At 44.9% G+C, this 25,000-nt stretch overlaps 1 protein-coding gene across 19 annotated transcripts in view; it reads right to left on the bottom strand.

The window, feature by feature from the left end:
• Positions 1-25,000, bottom strand: part of dock3 (dedicator of cytokinesis 3) — a 371,769-nt gene that overhangs the window by 180,954 nt on the left and 165,815 nt on the right. For all 19 annotated transcript variants that reach the window (XM_045705089.1, XM_045705091.1, XM_045705090.1 and 16 more), the window contains exons 4-5: positions 18,667-18,722; positions 1,285-1,381 (exon numbers count right to left, since the gene is read on the bottom strand). In XM_045705089.1, the coding sequence (XP_045561045.1) occupies positions 1,285-1,381; positions 18,667-18,722 (153 nt within the window). The remainder of the gene's footprint in view (positions 1-1,284; positions 1,382-18,666; positions 18,723-25,000) is intronic.

The raw sequence follows: 25,000 nt of genomic DNA, 5'->3' as shown, positions 1-25,000 counted from the left end.
AATAACCACTCCACATATAGCCTTTTAGAGTATGATACTAACATGTCTTCTTAATCCTGGATCTCCATAGTGACACGCCACACACTTAAACTTTAGTGCAGCAACGCACCTCATGTTAGAGTGGGCTCTGTTCTTGGCCCACTCCTATTCTCGCTATACACCAAGTCACTTGGCTCTGTCATATCCTCACATGGTCTCTCATATCATTGCTATGCAGATGACACACAATTAATCTTCTCCTTTCCCCCTTCTGACAACCAGGTGGCGAATCGCATCTCTGCATGTCTGGCAGACATATCAGTGTGGATGACGGATCACCACCTCAAGCTGAACCTCGGCAAGACGGAGCTGCTCTTCCTCCCGGGGAAGGACTGCCCGTTCCATGATCTCGCCATCACGGTTGACAACTCCCTTGTGTCCTCCTCCCAGAGTGCTAAGAGCCTTGGCGTGACCCTGGACAACACCCTGTCGTTCTCCACCAACATCAAGGCGGTGACCCGATCCTGTAGGTTCATGCTCTACAACATTCGCAGAGTACGACCCTGCCTCACACAGGAAGCGGCGCAGGTCCTAATCCAGGCACTTGTCATCTCCCGTCTGGATTATTGCAACTCGCTGTTGGCTGGGCTCCCTGCCTGTGCCATTAAACCCCTACAACTCATCCAGAACGCCGCAGCCCATCTGGTGTTCAACCTTCCCAAGTTCTCTCACGTCACCCCGCTCCTCCGCTCTCTCCACTGGCTTCCAGTCGAAGCTCGCATCCGCTACAAGACCATGGTGCTTGCCTACGGAGCTGTGAGGGGAACGGCACCTCCGTACCTTCAGGCTCTGATCAGGCCCTACACCCAAACAAGGGCACTCCGTTCATCCACCTCTGGCCTGCTCGCCTCCCTACCTCTGAGGAAGCACAGTTCCCGCTCAGCCCAGTCAAAACTGTTCGCTGCTCTGGCACCCCAATGGTGGAACAAGCTCCCTCACGACGCCAAGACAGCGGAGTCAATCACCACCTTCCGGAGACACCTGAAACCCCACCTCTTCAAGGAATACCTGGGATAGGATAAAGTAATCCTTCTAACCCCCCCCCTTAAAAGATTTAGATGCACTATTGTAAAGTGGTTGTTCCACTGGATATTATAAGGTGAATGCACCAATTTGTAAGTCGCTCTGGATAAGAGCGTCTGCTAAATGACTTAAATGTAAATGTAAATGTAAATACAATAATATAATATTATACTTGCTCTGTTATGAAATCGTGGGACATGATCCGAGTTGTACTGTACTCACCACGTAAAGCTGCTTCCATAGCAAGGCCCATTCCTGCAGAGTGGAGGTCACCTCCGTCACTATGGGGTCTTCTACTGGTACCACTGTCTCATACTGCCTGTACACAGAGGTGAAAAATATATTTGAATAAGCATTATGACTAACCGCAAAGTAGACCTCTGCTACCCGACCTGCGCCCGACAGGCCATGACATTATACATCGGGTTAGGGCCAGGTATGGCCTTTTTTTTAAATGAATAACTAGGGTCCGGGTAGGGCTCAGGTATCACTAAATTGATCACTAACATTTTGAAGCTGCTGCACAGTACAGTCATATCTGGGAAATTCTGGGACAAGGAGAGCTCTCCTTCAAGGAGTGAATGGGAGTCAATACAGCGCTAGCTCAAAAACCCAACATTAGCATGTATTTCGTCAACAACAAATACAATATTATAAATATTTTCCCGAGATGTGAGATAATTCATTTGCTATCTGTAATATTGTATAGCTTTGGAATCGTGACATAAAGTACTTTAGAGGAAAATAAGCACATTTCTCGACTCATACCCTGACATTGAGAAGAGATTGCGTGACGATTAGCCTAACAAACGTGTTACGCAGCATGACAATGTGAATGTGATTGCTGGTTGGGGAATTATACCTTCATCTATTCATTGCCCAATGGGATTCCTATCGCCTTCTTTCTCTACTGTCTCTGGCAGAGCAGACAAACCCTATATCTGTCAGTCCCTTAGTTCCATCAGGCAGTATTAGTTATGTGTTTCATGTCCAGATGAGACTTTTGTTTTGAATCGTTCTATATTTCTTGTATTATTACATGCCGTTCAACTCCCAGCGTCTCTGATACAGAATACTGCCTCGCACAAATGGAAGCAACAGGGAATCAGGACATCTCCCAGACGGTCGACGAACAGGGATACCTACTTTGTCAGCACCACGACCAGCTGGCACAACTGGTGACGGCTATGGAGGAGGTCTGAGAGGCGTTGCCTTCAACAAGCAGAGGATACTCTACCACCAGTCGACCCAGCGAGCCAGAACACCAGTCTATTCAGCAGTCCCCCAGGTCAGAAATGCCCATTTGTCTCTCCAGGACAAATATGACGGGACCCCATCTAAATGCCGTGGCTTCCTACTTCAGTGCTTCCTTTTACACCGGATTTTGCGCACCAGATGGGAGCTTCCTCCATTGAGAGGTTCAAGGTTGCCACGGTCATTTCTCTGCCGACTGGCTTCGTATGAGGGGTTATGACTGTGTTCAGAGGTATTTTCGATCATCCACCGGAGGACAGAGAGGAGGGAGAGCGCCTATTCCAGCATCCAGTGGATGGAATGAGCCAGCACTCTGTACGCTATTCAGAAGAGGACTGCGAGAGGAGGTCCAAACGGAACTGGCACGTCGAGACAACAACCTCTACTTGGACGACACTCATCGCGATGGTCATCCATTTTAGATAACCTACTTTGGGAGCGTCAGTACCCTCATCGCTTCTCCCTCTCCCTCAGGGACCACTCTGCATCAGAGCCTGAACCCATTGAGGTAGGGGTCACATGCGTCCCCGCGGCTGAGCTACGCAGATGGAAACAGCTGGGACTCTGTCCCTATTGTGGTCAAGGGGGGCACCAGCTTCAACAGTGTCCGGTACATCCCAACTCGGGATCCACGAGAGCAGAGGGACGGTCACGTGATCTTCCACCTCCTGGGGCAGGTGTGAGTATCCCATCTTCATCATTTTCTGCTAAACTCTTTTTAGTGTCGATCACACGAGCTGGCTGTCCCTCATGTACTGTTTCTACAGCGCTGGTGGATTCCGGTGCCACGGGAACTTTATTTATTATTCTCTGAACATCTCCTTATACCCGCTCTCCTCTCCGTTTCCGCTTCAAGCCCTGATAATCGACCACTAGGATCCAGGAACCATCACACACATCACCTCACCACTCACCCTGGAGTTCATTCATAAGGAAAGCATTCCCTTATTCATCATTAGTGCACCAGCTCACAAGATAATCTTCGGGCCTCCCATGGCTCCAATGACATAACCCCACCATCTCATGGTCGAGGATGAGAATCACGGACAGGTCACCCGAATGCTGGAGGACCTGCTTTCCCGTCCTCTCTCGAGTCGTAGCCCCTGTGGTCTGGGATGTAGATGTGGTCCTTCGCCAGGCTCTGGAGAAGGAACCCGCACCCACTACCTGCCCCCCTGAGCGCATCTACGTTCCCACGGGGATAAGGGATTGGTTGCTGATCTGGGCGCACACAGCTGTCATCGCTGGACATCCAGGGATCACCCGTACTATTCAATCTCTCTCAGAGAGGTATTGGTGGCCCACCTAGGTGCAGGACATTATTCGCTACGTCAACTCCTGTTCTGTGTGTGCCCAAACTAAATCCCCTGGCACGCTCCAGCAGGGAAACTTCATCCCCCTTGCCTCAACATCCCTGGTCTCATCTATCCATTGATTTTGTCACTGATCTCCCCTCTTCTGACGGTTTCACCATAATTTTGGTGGTTGTGGATAGTTGATCTAAATCCTGTCGTTTTTTATCCCTTTCTCTGATCTCCCTACTGCTCTCCAGGTCGCTGAGGCACTGTTACAGGAGGTCTTCTGGCATCGTCTCCAACCGTGGCCTCCAATTCACATCACTGGTATGGAGAGCCTTCATGGAGAAGCTCGGGGTCATGGTCAGCCTCACTTCCGGGTATATACCTCAGTCTAACAGGCAGGCGGGGAGGATGAACAAGGAGCTGGGGAGGTTCCTGAGGAGCCACTACAAGGACCGGCAGGGGGAGTGGGCCCGATTCCTTCCCTGGGCAGAATTCATTATGCCACTCCTCCACTGGGCTGACTCCCTTCCAGTGTGTTCTGAGTTATCAGCCGGCCCTGACTCCGTAGACCCCGGGCCAGACCGAAGCTCCTGCGGTGGATGAGTGTTTCAGGCACGCAGAAGAAGTGTGGAGCGATGCTCACCATCAGAAGGAGCAGGAGGATCGCCACCGCAGGGAGGCTCCCGTGTTCCAACCTGGTGATCGCGTCTGGCTCTCCACCAGGAACCTCCCGCTCCGCCTGCCCTGCAAGAAGCTGAGCCCCCGGTTTGTAGGGCTGTTCAAGGTTCTCCGGAGGGTCAACTCCCCAGTGACTACCATATCTCACCTTCCTTTCATGTCTCCCTTCTCAGACTGTTTGTTCCTGATCCCCCGGATGAGGTTGTCCCCCACGACACCCCTCCACCTCCCCTGGACGTTGAGGGAGGTCCCGCCTATGCCGTCAGATGCCTACTGGACTCTCAACGTTGTGGGGGTCGGCTCCAGTCACTCCCTTAGTTCCATTACCAAGGCAGTATTAGTTATGTGTTTCATGTCCAGATGCTACTCTTATCTTGTATTATTAAACTCACCCCCCAGCACCTGCTTCTCGACTCCCAGCGACTCCCTTACAGAGTGACAGACAGATAGGAGCAGCTAATAAATGTACTAATGGAGGTAGTTATTTTGCGTTTCGGGCAGGGCAAGGCCTTAAATTTGGTCCCGCTTATGCCGTCAGATGCCTACTGGACTCCCGACGTCGTGGGGCTCGTCTCCAGTACCTGGTGGACTGGGAGGGGTACGGTTCAGAGGAGCAGTGTTGGGTTTCGGTGGAGGACATTCTGGATCCCAACATCATCCGTGATTTCCACCTTCGCCGTCCAGACTGGCCCGCTCCTCGCCCTTGAGGCCGGGAGGGTACTGTCACATCTACACCCACCTCTCCGGCGTTCGACATCGCCGGTTTACTAGTCACTGGCTCTGATAACCATCATTACGCACACCTGCCACCATCATTATGCGCACCTGCGTCTCATCATGAGACACACCTGGACTCCATAAGTTCACTGATTACCTCCCCTATATCTGTCACTCCCTTAGTTCCATTACCAAGGCAGTATTAGTTATGTGTTTCATGTCCAGATGCTACTCTTATCTTGTGTTATTAAACTCACCCCCAGCACCTGCTTCTCGACTCCCAGCGTCTCCCTTACAGAGTGACAGACAGATAGGAGCAGCTAATGGATTTACTATCGGAGGTAGTTATTTCTGACTTCGGGTTTCGGGTAGGGCAAGGCCTTCAATTTGGCAGAATCAATCGGGTCTGGGTTCGATAGGCCCTGAACGTCGCAGGGAAGGGTAGGGCTCGGAATAAAAATGTATGCCCGTGCAGGGCTTTACCGCACATCATCAACATTGTGAACATTGTTTGTGTGTGTGTGTGGGTAAGCCTTCAGATATTTGACATGCTGTAAATGTATTACTATCTATCCCCAGCAAACAGTATATTACCATATAAACGTCCCTCCTAAATCATTCAGAAGCCAGATGGTTTTAAAATCTATTTTGCACACTTTTAAACCAAACTGCAATTACACAGGTCTTACAGTCTTAATAGACCCGAGCCTAACCCCCTCCGTCATAGCTTAAATCTACCCTCTCTCAAAAACACTCTCACCTTCTCTCTCTCTCCTCTCTCCCTCATCTCAATCCTCTCCCCGCCTCCCTCCCTTTACCTCTGTCCCTCTCTCTACCTCTCCTATAGCCTCCCAATGACTCCCTCCCTCCCTCCCCATCCTCCCTCTCTCCCTATATCCCACCCTCTCTCATCCCCTTACTGATTAATATATCATGGTCCTCCACCCCAGGCCACCTGATTCAACGGATGTTAGTTCCCGATTCCACGGACGTTAGTTCCTGATTCCACGGATGTTAGTTCCTGATTCCACGGACGTTAGTTCCTTGTTCCACGGACGTTAGTTCCTTGTTCCACGGACGTTAGTTCCTTGTTCCACGGACGTTAGTTCCTTGTTCCACCGACGTTAGTTCCTGATTGCACGGACGTTAGTTCCTGATTCCACGGACGTTAGTTCCTGATTCCACGGACGTTAGTTCCTGATTCCACCGACGTTAGTCCCTGATTCCACCGACGTTAGTTCCTGATTGCACCGACGTTAGTTCCTGATTGCACCGACGTTAGTTCCACTTGTTATTTCTTTGTCTCCCTGTTACAATCTGATGTCCCTCTATATCTCTAACACACACAAGTACGGATACACGCACACTCACAAGCACACACTCACAAACACTCACAAACACAGATACATATGAAAGTATGGACACAGACACAAACACATAAACATACACACAAACGCAAGCAAGGACACATGCACGCACACACATACAAAGGCTTGCATTAAGACCCAAGCAGAGATCCACATCTGTAACAGACAACTGTAACAGACACATCTGTAACAGACACATCTCTGACAGACACATCTGTAACAGAAACATCTCTGACAGACACAACAGTAACAGACACAAATGTAACAGACACATCTCTGACAGACACAACTGTAACAGAAACATCTCTGACAGACACAAATGTAACAGACACAACTGTAACAGACACAAATGTAACAGACACATCTCTGACAGACACAAATGTAACAGACACAACTGTAACAGACACAACTGTAACAGACACATCTGTAACATACACATCTCTGACAGACACAAATGTAACAGACACATCTCTGACAGAAACAACTGTGACAGACCAAACGTGGCTCTATAGTTCCAGCTCTCCATCTCCCCGCTGTCTTTTCCGCTCTGTCTTTACACATACCTGTATCTCTGTCTTTACATGTACCTGTATCTCTGTCTTTACATGTACCTGTATCTCTGTTTTACACATACCTGTATCTCTGTCTTTACACATACCTGTATCTCTGTCTTTACACATACCTGTATCTCTGTCTTTACACATACCTGTATCTCTGTCTTTATACATACCTGTATCTCTGTCTTTACACGTACCTGTATCTCTGTCTTTACACGTACCTGTATCTCTGTCTTTACACATACCTGTATCTCTGTCTTTACACATACCTGTATCTCTGTCTTTACACATACCTGTATCTCTGTCTTTACATGTACCTGTATCTCTGTCTTTACATGTACCTGTATCTCTGTCTTTATATGTACCTGTATCTCTGTCTTTACATGTACCTGTATCTCTGTCTTTACAAGTACCTGTATCTCTGTCTTTACATGTACCTGTATCTCTGTCTTTACATGTACCTGTATCTCTGTCTTTACATGTACCTGTACCTCTGTCTTTGCATGTACCTGTACCTCTGTCTTTACATGTACCTGTATCTCTGTCTTTACATGTACCTGTATCTCTGTCTTTACATGTACCTGTATCTCTGTCTTTACATGTACCTGTATCTCTGTCTTACACATACCTGTGTTTACATACACCTCAGCCAAATACATTTAAAATCAGTTTCTCACATTCCTGACATTTAATCCTAGTAAAAATTCCCTGTCTTAGGACAGTTAGGATCACCACTTTATTTTAAGAATGTGAAATGTGAGAATAATAGTAGAGAGAATGATTTATTTCAGCTTTTATTTCTTTCATCACATTCCCAGTGGGTCAGACATTTACATTCACTCAATTAGTATTTGATAGCATTGCCTTTAAATTGTTTAACTTCGGTCAAACGTTTCAGGTAGCCTTCCACAAGCATCGCACAATTTGTTGGGTGAATTTTGGCCCATTCCTCCTGACAGAGCTGGTGTAACTGAGTCAGGTTTGTAGACCTCCTTGCTTGCACATGCTTTTTCAGTTCTACCCACACATTTTCTATGGGATTGAGGTCAGGGCGTTGTGATGGCCATCCAATACCTTGACTTTGTTGTCCTTATGCCAATTTGCCACAACTTTGGAAGTATGCTTGGGGTCATTATCCATTTGGAAGACCCATTTGCGACCAAGCTTTAACTTCCTCACTGAAGTCTTGAGATGTTGCTTCAATATATCCACATAATTGTCCTTCCTCATGATGCCATCTATTTTGTGAAGTGCACCAGTCCCTCCTGCAGCAAAGTATCCCCACAACATGATGCGGCCACCTTTGTGCTTCACGGCTGGGATGGTGTTCTTCGGCTTGCAAGCCTCCCCCTTTTTCCTCCAAACATAACAATGGTCATTATGGCCAAACAGTTCTATTTTTGTTTCATCAGACCATAAGACATTTCTCCAAAAAGTACGATCTCTGTCCCCATGTGTTATTTGCAAACCGTAGTCTGGCTTTTTATGGCAGTTTTGGAGCAGTGGCTTCTTCCTTGCTGAGCGGCCTTTCAGGTTATGTCAATATATATATATGCTTTGCTGCAGGAGGGACTGGTGCACTTCACAAAATAGATGGCATCACGAGGAAGGACAATTATGTGGATATATTGAAGCAACATCTCAAGACATCAGTCAGGAAGTTAAAGCTTGGTCGCAAATGGGTCTTCCAAATGGACAATGACCCCAAGCATGCTTCCAAAGTTGTGGCAAAATGGCTTAAGGACAACAAAGTCAAGGTATTGGAATGGTCATCACAAAGCCCTGACCTCAATCCTATAGAAATTATGTGGGCAGCACTGAAAAAGCATGTGCGAGCAAGGAGGCATCCAAACCTGACTCAGTTACACCAGCTCTATCAGGAAGAATGAGCCAAAATTCACCCAACTTATTTTGGGAAGCTTGTGGAAGGCTACCTGAAACATTTGACCCAAGTTAAACAATTTAAAGGCAATGCTACCAAATACTAATTGAGTGTATGTAAAATGCTGACCCACTGGGAATGTGATGAAAAAAATAAAAGCTGAAATAAATCATTCTCTCTACTATCATTCTGACATTTCCCATTCTTAAAATAAAGTGGTGATCCTAACTGACCTAAGACCGGGAATTTTCACTAGGATTAAATGTCAGAAATTGTGAAAAACTGAGTTTAAATGTATTTGGCTAAGGTGTATAAAAACTTCCGACTTCAACTGTAACATATAGTTCATTGACCTAGAGGTCCATAATGCACTGCTGTTTCTCTCTAGGCCAGGGAGATGGTTTAGGGACAATTACAGCTGACATAGCTGTTATAAGCAGCTTCCCAAAACGGCACCCGATTACCTTTATAGTACACTGTTTTAGACTCATGGGTCTCTGGGCAAAACTAGTGTACTATATAGGGAATATTGTGTAAGTTGTGATGCCGACATACTGTAGGTTTCTGGATAAATACACTGATCTAGGTTTAAAAACTGGGCGGATGGAGAGACAGTGCTAGGTACACATTGCTATACCCCACCCGTAAAGAAAGATGTACGGTAGGCTGCAGTATTTAGCTCTGCCTGAGATGTACGGTAGACTAGTATTTGGCTCCGTCTGAGATGTACGGTAGGCTGTAGTATTTAGCTCTGCCTGAGATGTACGGTAGGCTGCAGTATTTAGCTCTGCCTGAGATGTACGGTAGGCTGCAGTATTTAGCTCTGCCTGAGATATACGGTAGGCTGCAGTATTTAGCTCTGCCTGAGATGTACGGTAGGCTGCAGTATTTAGCTCTGCCTGAGATGTACGGTAGGCTGTAGTATTTAGCTCTGCCTGAGATGTATGGTAGGCTGCAGTATTTAGCTCTGCCTGAGATGTACGGTAGGCTGCAGTATTTAGCTCTGCCTGAGATGTACGGTAGGCTGTAGTATTTAGCTCTGCCTGAGATGTACGGTAGGCTGTAGTATTTAGCTCTGCCTGAGATGTACGGTAGGTTGTAGTATTTGGCTCCGTCTGAAACATGCTCTGATGTTCTGAAGTCTCTGGCTGTCTGACTGCAGTATAGGCAGACAGACAGCGGGATTTTTTATTTATTTCTTTCCCATCAATATTTATGAGAAAACAGCACCTCCATCACTCAAACCCAGAGAGCAAGCCTGTGTCCTAAATGGCACCATATTCCCTATAAAGTGCTATACTTATTAACGGTGCCCTATGGTCCCTGGTCAAAATAAGTGCACTAAATAGGGGATAGGGAACCATTTAGGACACAAAATAATATATATATATATATATATATATATATATATATATATATATATATATATATATATATATATATATATATTCCTGTCTGTGTGTCACTCCCATTGGGACCCTGCTCCTGAGGACACACCTGTGAATATCAACACCAGGGAGTACTGTCAGATAGGATAGAGACTGTTTTGGTTTACTCTTGGTTTAGCTTTAAAGTTGTATTTCTCTGTTTCTCAGGTTAAGTTTAGCTTATTAGGATCCCCGTTAGCTACTGCACATGAGGCAGCTACTCTTCCTGGGGTCCACATAAAACATAAAATTACATGACAAAGTACAGAACCTTTATAGATAAGGACATTACATTCTAAATAAAACATTTAAAAAAAATATGAGTTATATATTGGAAAGGCACCAAGAGACAACAAAAATATGATAAAAAAAATTATAATAATATTTCACCTTAATTTAACCAGGTAGGCCAGTTGAGAACAAGTTCTCATTTACAACTGCGACCTGGCCAAGATAAAGCAAAGCAGTACGACAAAAACAACAACACAGGGTTACACATAAACTAGCGTACAGTCAATAACACAATAGAAAAATCTATGTACAGTGTGTGCAAATGTAGAGTAGGGAGGTAGGCAATAAATAGGCCATAGAGGTGAAAATATTACAATTTAGCATTAACACTGGAGTGATGGATGTGCAGATGATGATGTGCAAGTAGAGATACTGGGGTGCAAAAGAGCAAGAGGACAAATAACAATATGGGGATGAGGTAGTTGGGTGGGCTATTTACAGATGGGCTGTGTACAGGTGCAGTGATCGGTAAGCTGCTCTGACAGCCGATGCTTAAAGTTAGAGAGGGAGATATAAGACTCCAGCTTCAATGATTTAAAGGCTATTCATATATAGATATTAATATTGTTATATCCAGTACAGTTCAATTAGATCTTTAGAAAGAGGATATGCGCTGTGATACAATATGTTTTTTTATTTGTTGTTTTTTTAAGCCAAACTTGCTTTTTGCCTGAATAACCTCTGGTGCCAGATCGATCCATGATGACATGGCTCTATACATAACTGAGTAACCTCTGGTGCCAGATCGTTCCATGATGACATGGCTCTATACATATAGATTATACAAGTGGTTAGAAGAGAAGTAGTCAATTTCTCCCCAACCCTCAACCATGAAAGACTATCCTGCATGTTGATGATAGTAGTTCTGTGTGTGCAGTTAAGGGCAAGGCGTGCTGCTCTGTTTTGAGCCAGCTGAAGCTTTGCTAGGTCTTTCTTTGCTGCACCTGACCATATTACCGGACAGTAATCAAGATGGGACAAGACCAGAGCTTGAACAACTAGTACAGTTGATCTTTGTGTAAAAGAAACACAGAACATATTTTCATAAGGTGTTTATAAATGATGTGATACCCATTAGGGATGCTCTTTGAAGCAACACATCCGTTCATACAGTACACATCAATCTCTTGACTATAGAAGTAAATATACAGTGCATTCAGAAAGTATTCAGACCCCTTGACTTTTTCCACCTTTTGTTATTCTAAAATGGATTAAATTGTTTTCCCCTCTAATAAATCTACACACAATAACCCATTATGACAAAGCAAAAAAAATGTTTAGAAATGTTTGCAAATGTATAAAAAAAGACAACTGAAATATCACATTTACTTAAGTATTCAGACCCTTTACTGAGTACTCTGTTGAAGCACCTTGTCACATCCTGACCATAGAAAGCTTTTATTTTCTATGGTAGAGTAGGTCAGGGCGTGACAGGTTTTTTTTCTAGTTGTTATTTTCTATGTGGGGTTCTAGTTTAGTTTTTCTATGTTTAGGTGATTGGTGTGATTACCAATTAGAGGCAGCTGGTAATCATTGTCTCTAATTGGGGATCATACTTAAGTAGATTGTTTTTCACTGGGGGGTTATGGGATATTGTTTCTATATAGTTGTATTATAATCACGGTTTGTCTATTCTTTATTTTTTTTGTATTTGCATTACGTTTCACTTTATAATAAATTATGTGGAACGCTACTCATGCTGCACCTTGGTTCGATCATTTTTATGACGAACGTGACAGAATATCCCATCCGACCAGGACCAAGCAGCGTGACCAGGTGAAGGAGTCCTGGACTTGGGAGGATATTCTGGATGGGAAGGGATCCTGGACTTGGGAGGAAATCCTGGCAGGACAGGATCGCCTTCCATGGCAGGAGACGCAAGCTGTGAAGGAAGGACAGCAACGACGACAGGGTTCGCGGCCACGACACAAGCCCAAGAAGCAACCTCAAAATATATTTTGGGGGGGCACATGGGGTGGTCGGCGAGGCCGAGGGGCGAGTCGGAGAGCGAAGAGGAATATTGGGGTGAGTCAGAGTCTGAGGAGTTATTGGATAAATTGGTGGAGAGTGAACGGAGGGGAGATTTAGAGACGTTTGAGGAATTGTTGGATAAATTGGAGGAGAGTGAAGAGAGAGAGCTGTTGGTTTGGCGTAGTATACACGGCATTCGCCCTGAGGAGCGTGTTAGTCGTCCAATGTCACCTGTGTCAACTCCACGTACTCGTCCTGAGAAGTGTGTTAAAGTTCCGGTACAATTGAGGCCGGCTATACACACCTGGTCTCCAGTGCGCCTTCACAGCCCAATATGTCCTGTGTCACCTCCTCGTACTCTCCCTGACGTTCGTGTCCCTAGTCTGGTGCGTCCTGTGCCTGCTCCTCGCACTCGCCCTGAAGTGCGTGTTCCCAGTCAGGTATGTCCTGTGCCTCCTCCTCGCACTCTCCCTGAGGTGCGTGTTTCTAGTCCAGTGCCACCTGTACCGGTCTCACGCATCAGGCCTCTAGTGCACCTCCCTAGTCTAGTACGTCCTGTGCCTGCTCCTCGCACTCACCCTGAAGTGCGTGTTCCCAGTCAGGTATGTCCTGTGCCTCCTCCTCGCACTCTCCCTGAGGTGCGTGTCACTAGTCCGGAACCTCCTGAGATGGCCCAAAGTCCGGAACCTCCTGAGAAGGCCCACAGTCTGGAACCTCCTGAGAAGGCCCACAGTCTGGAACCTCCTGAGAAGGCCCACAGTCTGGAACCTCCTGAGAAGGTCCACAGTCCGGAACCTCCTGAGAGGGAGCACAGTCTAGAGTCTCCAGTGACGGTCTGCAGTCCAGAACCTCCAGCGACGGTTGGCGGTCCAGAGCTCGCAGGATTCGCAGGATGAGAGGGTTCTTCATCCCGCACCAGAACCGCCTCCGATGCAGGAGGATCCGCGGGATGAGAAGGTTCTTCGTCCTGCACCAGAGCCGCATCCTATGCTGGCGGATCCACAGGAGGAGAGGGTTCTTCGTCCTGCACCAGAGCCGCCACCAACACTAGACACCCACCCTAACCCTCCCTTTTTTTTTTTTTTTTCAGGTTTTGCGTTTGGAGTCCGCACCTAAGGGTGGGGGGGGGGTACTGTCACGTCCTAACCATAGAAAGCTTTTATTTTCTATGGTAGAGTAGGTCAGGGCGTGACAGGGTTTTTTCTAGTTGTTATTTTCTATGTGGGGTTCCAGTTTAGTTTTTCTATGTTTAGGTGATTGGTGTTAGAGGCAGCTGGTAATTGTTGTCTCTAATTGGGGATCATACTTAAGTAGCTTGTTTTTCACTGGGGGGTTATGGGATATTGTTTCTGTATAGTTGTATTATAGTCACGGTTTGGCTATTCTTTATTTGTTTTGTATTTGCATTATGTTTCACTTTATAATAAATTATGTGAAACGCTACTCACGCTGCGCCTTGGTCTGATCATTTTTATGACGAATGTGACACACCTTTGGCAGCGATTACAGCCTTGAGTCTTCTTGGGTATGACGCTACCAGCTTGGCACACCTCTATTTGGAGGTTTCTCCCATTATTCTCTGCAGATCCTCTCAAGCTCTGTCAGGTTGGATGGGGAGCGTAGCTGCACAGCTATTTACAGGTCTCTCCAGAGATGTTTGATCAGGTTCAAGTCCGGGCTCTGGCTGGGCCACTTAAGGACATTCAGAGACTTGTCCCGAAGCCACTCCTGCATTGTTTTAGCAATGTGCTTAGGGATGTTGTCCTGTTGGAAGGTGAACCTTCGTCCCAGTCTGAAGTCCTGAGCGCTCTGGAGCAGGTTTTCTCCCAGTCCCTGCCTCGGAAAAACATCCCCACAGCATGATGCTACCACCACTATGCTTCACTGTAGGGATGGTGCCAGGTTTCCTCCAGACATGACGCTTGAGAAAGAGTTTAATATTGGTTTCATCAGACCAGAGAATCTTGTTTCTCATGTTCTGAGAGTCATTTAGATGCCTTTTGGCAAACTCCAAGCGGGCTGTTATGTGCCTTTTACTGAGGGGTGGCTTCCGTCTGGCCACTCTACCATAAAGGCCTGATTGGTGGAGTGCTGCAGAGATAGTTGTCCTTCTGGAAGTTTCTCCCATCTCTACAGAGGAACTCTGGAGCTCAGTCAGAGTGACCATCAGGTTCTATATAGCTAGGGGTCATCATCTAAAATAACCATAATTTATAAAACAGTTCTTATTTGATTAATGGTGGTCGGACCATCTATGTGAAGCTAGCCACATTAAGGATTAGCCACAATAGTGGACTTTGCAGTTAGCCTTCAAAATAAAAGTATGTCATTGACAGTGATGCAAATGAATACAAATAGTAGAGACGTCATAATTGAATAGATCATGCTAAACGAGGTTGGAATGTTGTTAAAAAATGTTGTTAAAAAAATTGTTAATTTGATTCAAATCTGGATGTATTATATTTTAGAATTGCATTGGGGGTGTAACGGCCATCGTAGTAATTGGACCAAGGCTCAGCGGGTTGAGTGCTCATCTTAACTTTTATTGTGAACACGACTAATAAACAAAACAATAAACAAACGAACGAACAGTCTTGTAGGCTCACACAGCAGTACAAAGAACAACCTCCCACAATTCCCAAAACAAACATACTCCTAATTATAGGACCTTCAATCAGAGGCAACAATAAACAGCTGCCTCCAATTGAAGGCCCCAATCCCAATTACTTAAACAAAGATCTAAACACCCTAGAATAGACAAACATAGAACAATGACTAAAACCCCGGAATACATAAATCAAACACCCCTCTACATAAACACACACCCCGAACCATATAAAACAAATACCCCCTGCCACCTCCTGACCATACTTATTTCCTGTACAGCCTTAACTATGGATTGTGGATCAATGACATGGGGTACGGGGTCTACTCAGCGACAACCAGAGAACATTAGCGTCATAGCTCTTATTGCGGGACTCTGAAACAACTGTGAATTGAGCCATATTTATTGTCAACCTGTGTGTATTGAACACTATTCCAGAGGAAAAACAATACTGCGTGGATGTTTTGGAGTTTGATAACTCTGAGGAGGACGTTGGGAAAAAATATCTTGGGTATTGAGTAGACTGATACCCCATTTCATTGATCCCCAATCCTTCGGTAAAGCTGTACAGTGTAATATGAATGTCAATACACACAATAGGCTGACTGGGGAGGAGATTTCACACAGTGACAGTCCTGAGATAAGAGCTACAATGCTACTCTTCACAGTTGTGTTCTGTGGATGTAACTGAGTAGACTGATACCCCATTTCATTGCTTCACATTCCAACGTTGTTTAACATTATCTAGTCTAAATATGACATGATTACAACAATTGTAACCTTCTTTATCACTTTCAAAGAGGTACTTTTATTTTGAAGGCAAACCGCAAATTCCACTATTGTGCCTAATCCTTATTGTGAACAACACATAACCCAGTCCGGTCGAGACTCACTAACCAGATGAAGCTAGCTGGCTGCTTATAACGTTAGCTTTGGGCAACAGGGTTAATGAACTGAAGTTCATTTTCAACAGGCGAACAACAAGTGGCTACCTACTCCGGTAGAGCAACATGTGTACCGGTGCTCGATGAGTCGGCGAAAGCCAACATCACCCACGACAGAGAACGGTTGATTGTTGGCGTTAATGGATTTCACCTTTGAGTTGTCCCGCTGAAATGTTCTTACTCTTTCAAATGACTGCTCGACTTGTTGACTTTATTTAGAAGACAATAAATAATGTTTGTTAGTCTCCCCATATTTTTTAGGATCATACTGGTCCCAAAACAAAATATGTAGACAGGCAACACTTGAAAAAAAAAAGATTAAAACCTCATTTGCATGATGTTTTGAAAGCTTTCATTTTTACATTCTTATTTTTATACACCACATATTGATTTATACACTGGATTATTGACATATCTCACTCTCGTATATCTACTGCTGTAAATGTAATTTTAGTTCATGTTTATGCACACCACATATAGATTTTTTGCTGTAGACGGTTGAAGGAGCTGCCAGTTAGCATCCTGTTGAAGGAGCTGCCAGTTCCATCCTGCTGTATCCTGTTGAGGGAGCTGCCAGTTATTATCCTGTTGTATTCTGTTGAAGGAGCTGTCAGTTAGCATCCTGCTGTATCATGTTGAGGGAGCTGCCAGTTTCATCCTGCTGTATCCTGTTGAAGGACCTGCCAGTTATCATCCTGCTGTATCCTGTTGAAGGAGCTGCCAGTTAGCATCCTGTTGAAGGAGCTGCCAGTTCCATCCTGCTGTATCCTGTTGAGGGAGCTGCCAGTTATTATCCTGTTGTATTCTGTTGAAGGAGCTGTCAGTTAGCATCCTGTTGTATTCTGGTTGAGGGAGCTGCCGGTTAGCATCCTGTTGAAGGAGCTGCCAGTTAACATCCTGCTGTATCCTGTTGAAGGAGCTGCCAGTTATCATCCTGTTGAAGGAGCTGCCAGTTCCATCCTGCTGTATCCTGTTGAGGGAGCTGTCAGTTAGCATCCTGCTGTATCCTGTTGAGGGAGCTGCCAGTTACCATCCTGCTGCATCCTGTTGAAGGAGCTGCCAGTTATCATCCTGCTGTATCCTGTTGAGGGAGCTGCCAGTTATCATCCTGCTTTATCCTGTTGAAGGAGCTGCCAGTTACCATCCTGTTGTATTCTGTTGAAGGAGCTGCCAGTTATCATCCTGCTGTATCCTGTTGAGGGAGCTGCCAGTTACCATCCTGCTTTCTCCTGAGATGAAACTGGTCAAATGTTTATCCTGTCTATCCTGTCTATACTGTCTATCCTGGCTGATCCCAGCACTTTCTGGGATGTTTCCCAGTACAGTATAGGACTTCCCTGTAATATGCTGTGACATGGGCTCCCGAGTGGCCCAGCAGTCTAAGGCACTACATCTCAGTGCTAGAGGCGTCACTGCAGACACACTGGTTTGATTCCAGGCTGTATCACAGCCAAGTGTGATTGAGAGTCGCATAGGGCGGCAATTGGCTCAGCGTCGTCCGGGTTTGGCCGGGGTAGGCCGTCATTGTAAATAAGAATTTGTTCTTAATTGACTTGCCTAGTTAAATAAAGGTTCAATTAAATAAATTAAGAATAAAAAAAAAAACATAGCTTAAGTATTGAAATAAGTTGTCTTGTCTATCCTGACTGTACTTTCACTGTACCATGACTATGGTCCGGTACCATGGGTGTATTTTACCGTGTTGAATAACTGGAACAAGTAAATTACTATAGTTTCCCTGTACCGTACTGGATAACTGGAACAAGTAAATTACTGTAGTTTCCCTGTACCGTACTAGATAACTGGAACAAGTAAATTACGGTAGTTTCCCTGTACCGTACTAGATAACTGGAACAAGTAAATTACGGTAGTTTCCCTGTACCGTACTGCATAACTGGAACAAGTAAATTACTGTAGTTTCCCTGTACCGTACTGGATAACTGGAACAAGTAAATTACGGTAGTTTCCCTGTACCGTACTGGATAACTGGAACAAGTATATGACTGTAGTTTCCTAGTTCCAAGCCGGGTACTGGACATATTAAACAAGTGTTGCTCTAAGAAGTGATAGAGATTATCTTGTCGGTCCTGACTGATGATTTCACTGAGGTGATTCTCAGTACATGACTGGCCGTTCCCAGTAGTCTGCCAGGTAACTGTTAACTGGACACTGTAAATCTAGAACTAGTTATAAATCAGAACCTCTGCAGTCAGACAGAGTAGAACACAGGGACAGCAAGAGGAATCAATCAGATAGGGAGGGATAGAGCGATGGAGGGAGGAGAGTGAGAGAGTGATGAAACGGAAGGGGAAGAGAAGAGTAATAAGGCAGGCAGAGATGAATGGATAAATAATATGCCTCTTTTTTTCACACCACTCTCCTCCTTCTCTTCTCTCCTCTACCCCTCTCCTCCATCCCTCTCTCCTCTCCTCCACCCTTCTCCTCCATCACTCTCTCCCATCCTCTTTCTCCTCCATCCCTCTCCCCTTTCTTCTCTTCACACCTCTATCCTCTACTTAACACCCCTTCCCTCCTTAACACCCCTTCTCTCTCTCCTGCTTCGTCTCCTCAGAGAAAGTCATTAGGTATAAGTCATGGAGGGATACTTACCCTCTGTTGGTTACGATGGCCTTCTTCAAGTGAATGTAGCTGGTCGGGAAGATTCCCTGAGAAAAGAAAGACCAGGGACTGTATTAGCTTTGACCAGGGACTGTATTAGCTTTGACCAGGGACTGTATTAGCTTTGACCAGGGACTGTATTAGCTTTGACCAGGGACTGTATTAGTTTTGACCAGCGACTGTATTAGCTTTGACCAGGGACTGTATTAGCTTTGACCAGGGACTGTATTAGCTTTGACCAGGGACTGTATTAGCTTTGACCAGGGACTGTATTAGCTTTGACCAGGGACTGTATTAGCTTTGACCAGGGACTGTATTAGCTTTGACCAGGGACTGTATTAGTTTTGACCAGCAACTGTATTAGCTTTGACCAGGGACTGTATTAGCTTTGACCAGGGACTGTATTATTTTTCACCAGCGACTGTATTAGCTTTGACCAGGGACTGTATTAGCTTTGACCAGGGACTGTATTAGCTTTGACCAGGGACTGTATTAGCTTTGACCAGGGCCTGTATTAGCTTTGACCAGGGACTGTATTAGTTTTGACCAGGGACTGTATTAGTTTTGACCAGCGACTGTATTAGCTTTGACCAGGGACTGTATTACCTTTGACCAGGGACTGTATTAGCTTTGACCAGGGACTGTATTAGCTTTGACCAGCGACTGTATTAGCTTTGACCAGGGACTGTATTACCTTTGACCAGGGACTGTATTAGCTTTGACCAGGGACTGTATTAGCTTTGACCAGGGACTGTATTAGCTTTGACCAGGGACTGTATTAGCTTTGACCAGGGACTGTATTAGCTTTGACCAGCGACTGTATTAGCTTTGACCAGCGACTGTATTAGCTTTGACCAGGGACTGTATTAGCTTTGACCAGGGACTGTATTAGCTTTGACCAGGGACTGTATTAGCTTTGACCAGCGACTGTATTAGCTTTGACCAGCGACTGTATTAGCTTTGACATAGGCTACAGGTTACAGGGTTATAGAGACTACAGGTTACAGAGGCTACAGGTTACAGGGTGACAGAGGCTACAGGTTACAGAGGCTACAGGTTACTGGTTTACATAGGCTACAGATTACAGGGTTATAGAGACTACAGGTTACAGAGGCTACAGATTACAGGGTTATAGAGACTACAGGTTACAGAGGCTACATATTACAGGGTTATAGAGGCTACAGATTACAGGGTTATAGAGACTACAGGTTACAGAGGCTACAGGTTACAGAGCCTACAGGTTACAATGTTACAGAGGCAGACTTCCTACCTTTTCACTATCATACCCATTTATAGAGAGTTATAAATTGGGTGGTTCGATCTCTGAAAGCTGATTGGCTGACAGCTGTGGTTACACGGTTACAGAGGCTACAGGTTACAGGGTTACAGAGGCTACAGGTTACAGGGTTACATAGGCTACAGGTTACAGGGTTACAGAGGCTACAGGTTACATGGTTATAGAGACTACAGGTTACAGAGGCTACAGGTTACAGGGTTACAGAGGCTACAGGTTACATGGTTATAGAGACTACAGGTTACAGAGGCTACAGGTTACAGGGTGACAGAGGCTACAGGTTACAGAGGCTACAGGTTACAGGGTTACAGAGGCTACAGGTTACATGGTTATAGAGACTACAGGTTACAGAGGCTACAGGTTACAGGGTTCTTATTTTACAAAGACGGCCTACCTCTGTAAAACCCTCCCCTAACCCGGACAACGCTGGGCCAATTGTGTGCCGCCCTATGTGCCTCTAGGCTTTAGACCGCTGCGCCACTCGGGAGCCTCCCATGAACTATGTTTCCAAAGTGATGGGTGTTTGAAAATGTTCTTGTTATGACAATTTTCTCAAAATCACCCAACCTTCAAGAAAAAAAATGTAATGAATCAATATTCAGGTGGTTTATGCCTGCTAGTTGAAGATCCTGGACATCACCGTACTCTACGTAGAGAAAATGTGATGTGTTTGTGAGTTGTGAGTCCCCGTACCATCTCTGACTAGCATGTGCACAATACTAAAAATGTCAATAAATAATATTTGATTCCTGGAGCATTTAACATCCAATGCTTATTTGTCTGATGTATTCATAACTGTCCATGAATGGCTGCATTAATACATAGCATCATATCATTACATTTCAAAGACACAAGTAGACATGTCACATTTCAAATATGTGATTACTTGTCCAGTTAAATAAAGTTTAAATAACACATGTAATTAAATGAGACGGTCAGAACTGGGAAGAAAGGTGGAATAATAAAATAAGTGTAGGGAGTTACAGGAGTGTTGTTTCTGACAAGGACACTAATTACCCTCTAGTTTAGCCCATTGTTAAGAATGACAACTGTTCCACTCATCAGACTAAATAGATAATAAAATCTCCTGAAGACGAGAGGACATAAATCTGCCCCTTCACACTAACCAAACTATTTTTAGATGAATTATCCCCGCTCTAGAATCAAACATACACTTTTGGTGTCACACCCTGATCTGTTTCACCTGTCCTTGTGATTGTCTCCACCCCCTCCAGGTGTCACTTGTTTTCCCCAGTGTATTTATCCCTGTGTTTCCTGTCTCTCTGCCAGTTCGTCTTGTATGTTTCCGGTCTCCTGCTTTTTTGCATTCTCCTTTTTCTAGTCCTCCCTGTTTTGACCTTTGCCTGTTTCTGGACTATGTACCTGCCTGCCTGACCATTGTGCCTGCCATGACCACGAGCCTGTCTGCCACTCTGTACCTCCTGGACTCTGATCTGGTTTTGACCTTTTTGCCTGTCCACCACCATTCTCTTGCCTTACCCTATTGGATTAATAAACATTGTAAGACTCCAACAATCTGCCTCCTGTGTCTGCATTTGGGTCTCGCCATGATATTTGGGTTCCTAATCTGTTCGACACAATTGTTTTGATAGTTACAAATCAGGTCACCCTACCAAACTTCCCTGCTACAACATAGATATCAGGTCACCCTACCAAACTTCCCTGCTACAACATAGATATCAGGTCACTCTACCAAACTTCCCTGCTACAACATAGATATCAGGTCACCCTACCAAACTTCCCTACTAAAACATAGATATCAGGTCACCCTACCAAACTTCCCTACTAAAACATAGATATCAGGTCACCCTACCAAACTTCCCTGCTACATCATAGATATCAGGTCACCCTACCAAACTTCCCTGCTACATCATAGATATCAGGTCACCCTACCAAACTTCCCTACTAAAACATAGATATCAGGTCACCCTACCAAACTTCCCTGCTACAACATAGATATCAGGTCACCCTACCAAACTTCCCTACTAAAACATAGATATCAGGTCACCCTACCAAACTTCCCTGCTAAAACATAGATATCAGGTCACCCTATCAAACTTCCCTGCTAAAACATAGATATCAGGTCACCCTACCAAACTTCCCTGCTAAAACATAGATATCAGGTCACTCTACCAAACTTCCCTACTAAAACATAGATATCAGGTCACCCTACCAAACTTCCCTGCTACATCATAGATATCAGGTCACCCTACCAAACTTCCCTACTAAAACATAGATATCAGGTCACCCTACCAAACTTCCCTGCTACAACATAGATATCAGGTCACCCTACCAAACTTCCCTACTACAACATAGATATCAGGTCACCCTACCAAACTTCCCTACTAAAACATAGATATCAGGTCACCCTACCAAACTTCCCTGCTACATCATAGATATCAGGTCACCCTACCAACCTTCCCTACTAAAACATAGATATCAGGTCACCCTACCAAACTTCCCTGCTACAACATAGATATCAGGTCACCCTACCAAACTTCCCTACTACAACATAGATATCAGGTCACCCTACCAAACTTCCCTACTAAAACATAGATATCAGGTCACCCTACCAAACTTCCCTGCTAAAACATAGATATCAGGTCACCCTATCAAACTTCCCTGCTAAAACATAGATATCAGGTCACCCTACCAAACTTCCCTGCTAAAACATAGATATCAGGTCACCCTACCAAACTTCCCTACTAAAACATAGATATCAGGTCACCCTACCAAACTTCCCTACTAAAACATAGATATCAGGTCACCCTACCAAACTTCCCTACTACAACATAGATATAAGGTCACCCTACCAAACTTCCCTACTAAAACATAGATATCAGGTCACCCTACCAAACTTCCCTACTAAAACATAGATATCAGGTCACCCTACCAAACTTCCCTACTAAAACATAGATATCAGGTCACCCTACCAAACTTCCCTACTACAACATAGATATAAGGTCACCCTACCAAACTTCCCTACTAAAACATAGATATCAGGTCACCCTACCAAACTTCCCTACTAAAACATAGATATAAGGTCACCCTACCAAACTTCCCTACTAAAACATAGATATCAGGTCACCCTACCAAACTTCCCTGCTAAAACATAGATATCAGGTCACCCTATCAAACTTCCCTGCTAAAACATAGATATCAGGTCACCCTACCAAACTTCCCTACTACAACATAGATATCAGGTCACCCTATCAAACTTCCCTACTAAAACATAAATATCAGGTCACCCTACCAAACTTCCCTACTAAAACATAGATATCAGGTCACCCTACAAAACTTCCCTGCTAAAACATAGATATAAGGTCACCCTACCAAACTTCCCTACTATAACATAGATATCAGGTCACCCTACCAAACTAAAACTAAAACCTCTTGATGCCGTTTCGTTGTCACAGCCTAAATACCAATCACCAAATGAGGGGACCAGGCTAACGCAATTGTGGATTAAATGGACTTTAGTACATGCTGTCAAAAGGCTGTATTCTGCAATGGGGACGGGAATAAGAACAAGCTAATGTGTTGACAACATTTCACAAGAGAAAAGCACTACCGTGATGCTATTTTTAACATTTTATACAATCACTGGAGAACAGTCTCTGTCTGCATTCAGCTCCAGTCTAATCTTGAGGGGCGTTTCTTTAAAACATGCATCCAATCCCCTTGATCCCTTACATAGCTAGACCAATCATATGCTTCAATGTGCCGCAGTTCACAGTGCTGTGGCGAGACAGGACAATGACAGAGGTTCCACTCGTGATGTTACATTGCAGGTGCAGACGGTCCGATTTCAAAACGTTTTGGAACCACAGTTGATACGTTAACACGCTGACTATCCAATGGACTAATTAGAAAAATAAAATCTGTACTTTTCAATGGGTGAGCTATAAGAGGTGTGGCGTAAGAGCGTGAGAAGAAGAGGGTCAAATGTTCTCATGGGCTATGTGAAATAAGAGACAGTAGGATGTTGGAATATGCTGCGTCTGCAGAATGTGAATGATTCATTCAGGGGATGTAGAGAGACTGCTCTCTCTCACACACACACACACACACACACACACACACACACACACACACACACACACACACACACACACACACACACACACACACACACACACACACACACACACACACACACACACACACACACACACACACACATACAGACAGACACACACCATCTTGTCTGACCTCCTTTCAGCCATGCTGCATCCAGGAAGTGAAGCATTATGTAGTAACAGTGCATGTTGGGAAATCACTAGCCATCTGGATCTGTGCCCTCCGGCAATGCAGATCTGCCTCTGTGTGTGTGTGTGTGTGTGTGTGTGTGTGTGTGTGTGTGTGTGTGTGTGTGTGTGTGTGTGTGTGTGTGTGTGTGTGTGTGTGTGTGTGTGTGTGTGTGTGTGTGTGTGTGTGTGTGTGTGTGTGTGTGTGTATGTACCCTCCCTCTGTTATATCACCAGTGTCATATCACTGCTTCTTGAAAGTTTGAAGCTGAGAATCATAATGTCACGGTATTATAGGCGCTCAGATGATATTACGATCTAGATAAATAGATACGAGCCCTAAAATATAGACCATACTTCTAGTGATGATAGGATGCGCCTATCAACAAACATAAATTGTAGGACATGCAATATTGGAAATGGTCAATACCTTCAGCTACAATACTTATCCACATTCATTGTCCAGGAAAGAGCATTGATCAAGTAGGGAAAAGGAAACAGCTGCATAAAGACAAACCAGGAGAGAGAGACAGAGAGAGAGAGAGACAGAGAGAGAGAGACAGAGAGAGAGAGAGAGAGAGAGAGAGAGAGAGAGAGAGAGAGAGAGAGAGAGAGAGGGAGAGAGAGAGACAGAGAGAGAGAGAGAGAGACAGAGAGAGAGAGAGAGAGAGAGAGAGACAGAGAGAGAGACAGAGAGAGACAGAGAGAGAGAGAGGGAGAGAGAGAGAGAGGGAGACACAGAGAGAGAGAGGCAACAGCTCCT

The sequence above is a fragment of the Salmo salar genome, chromosome ssa22 (assembly GCF_905237065.1).
Source record: "Salmo salar chromosome ssa22, Ssal_v3.1, whole genome shotgun sequence".
NCBI lineage: Eukaryota > Metazoa > Chordata > Actinopteri > Salmoniformes > Salmonidae > Salmo > Salmo salar.
The sequence above is the reverse complement of the archived record's forward strand: the minus strand, read 5'-3'. Positions and strand labels throughout refer to the sequence as shown.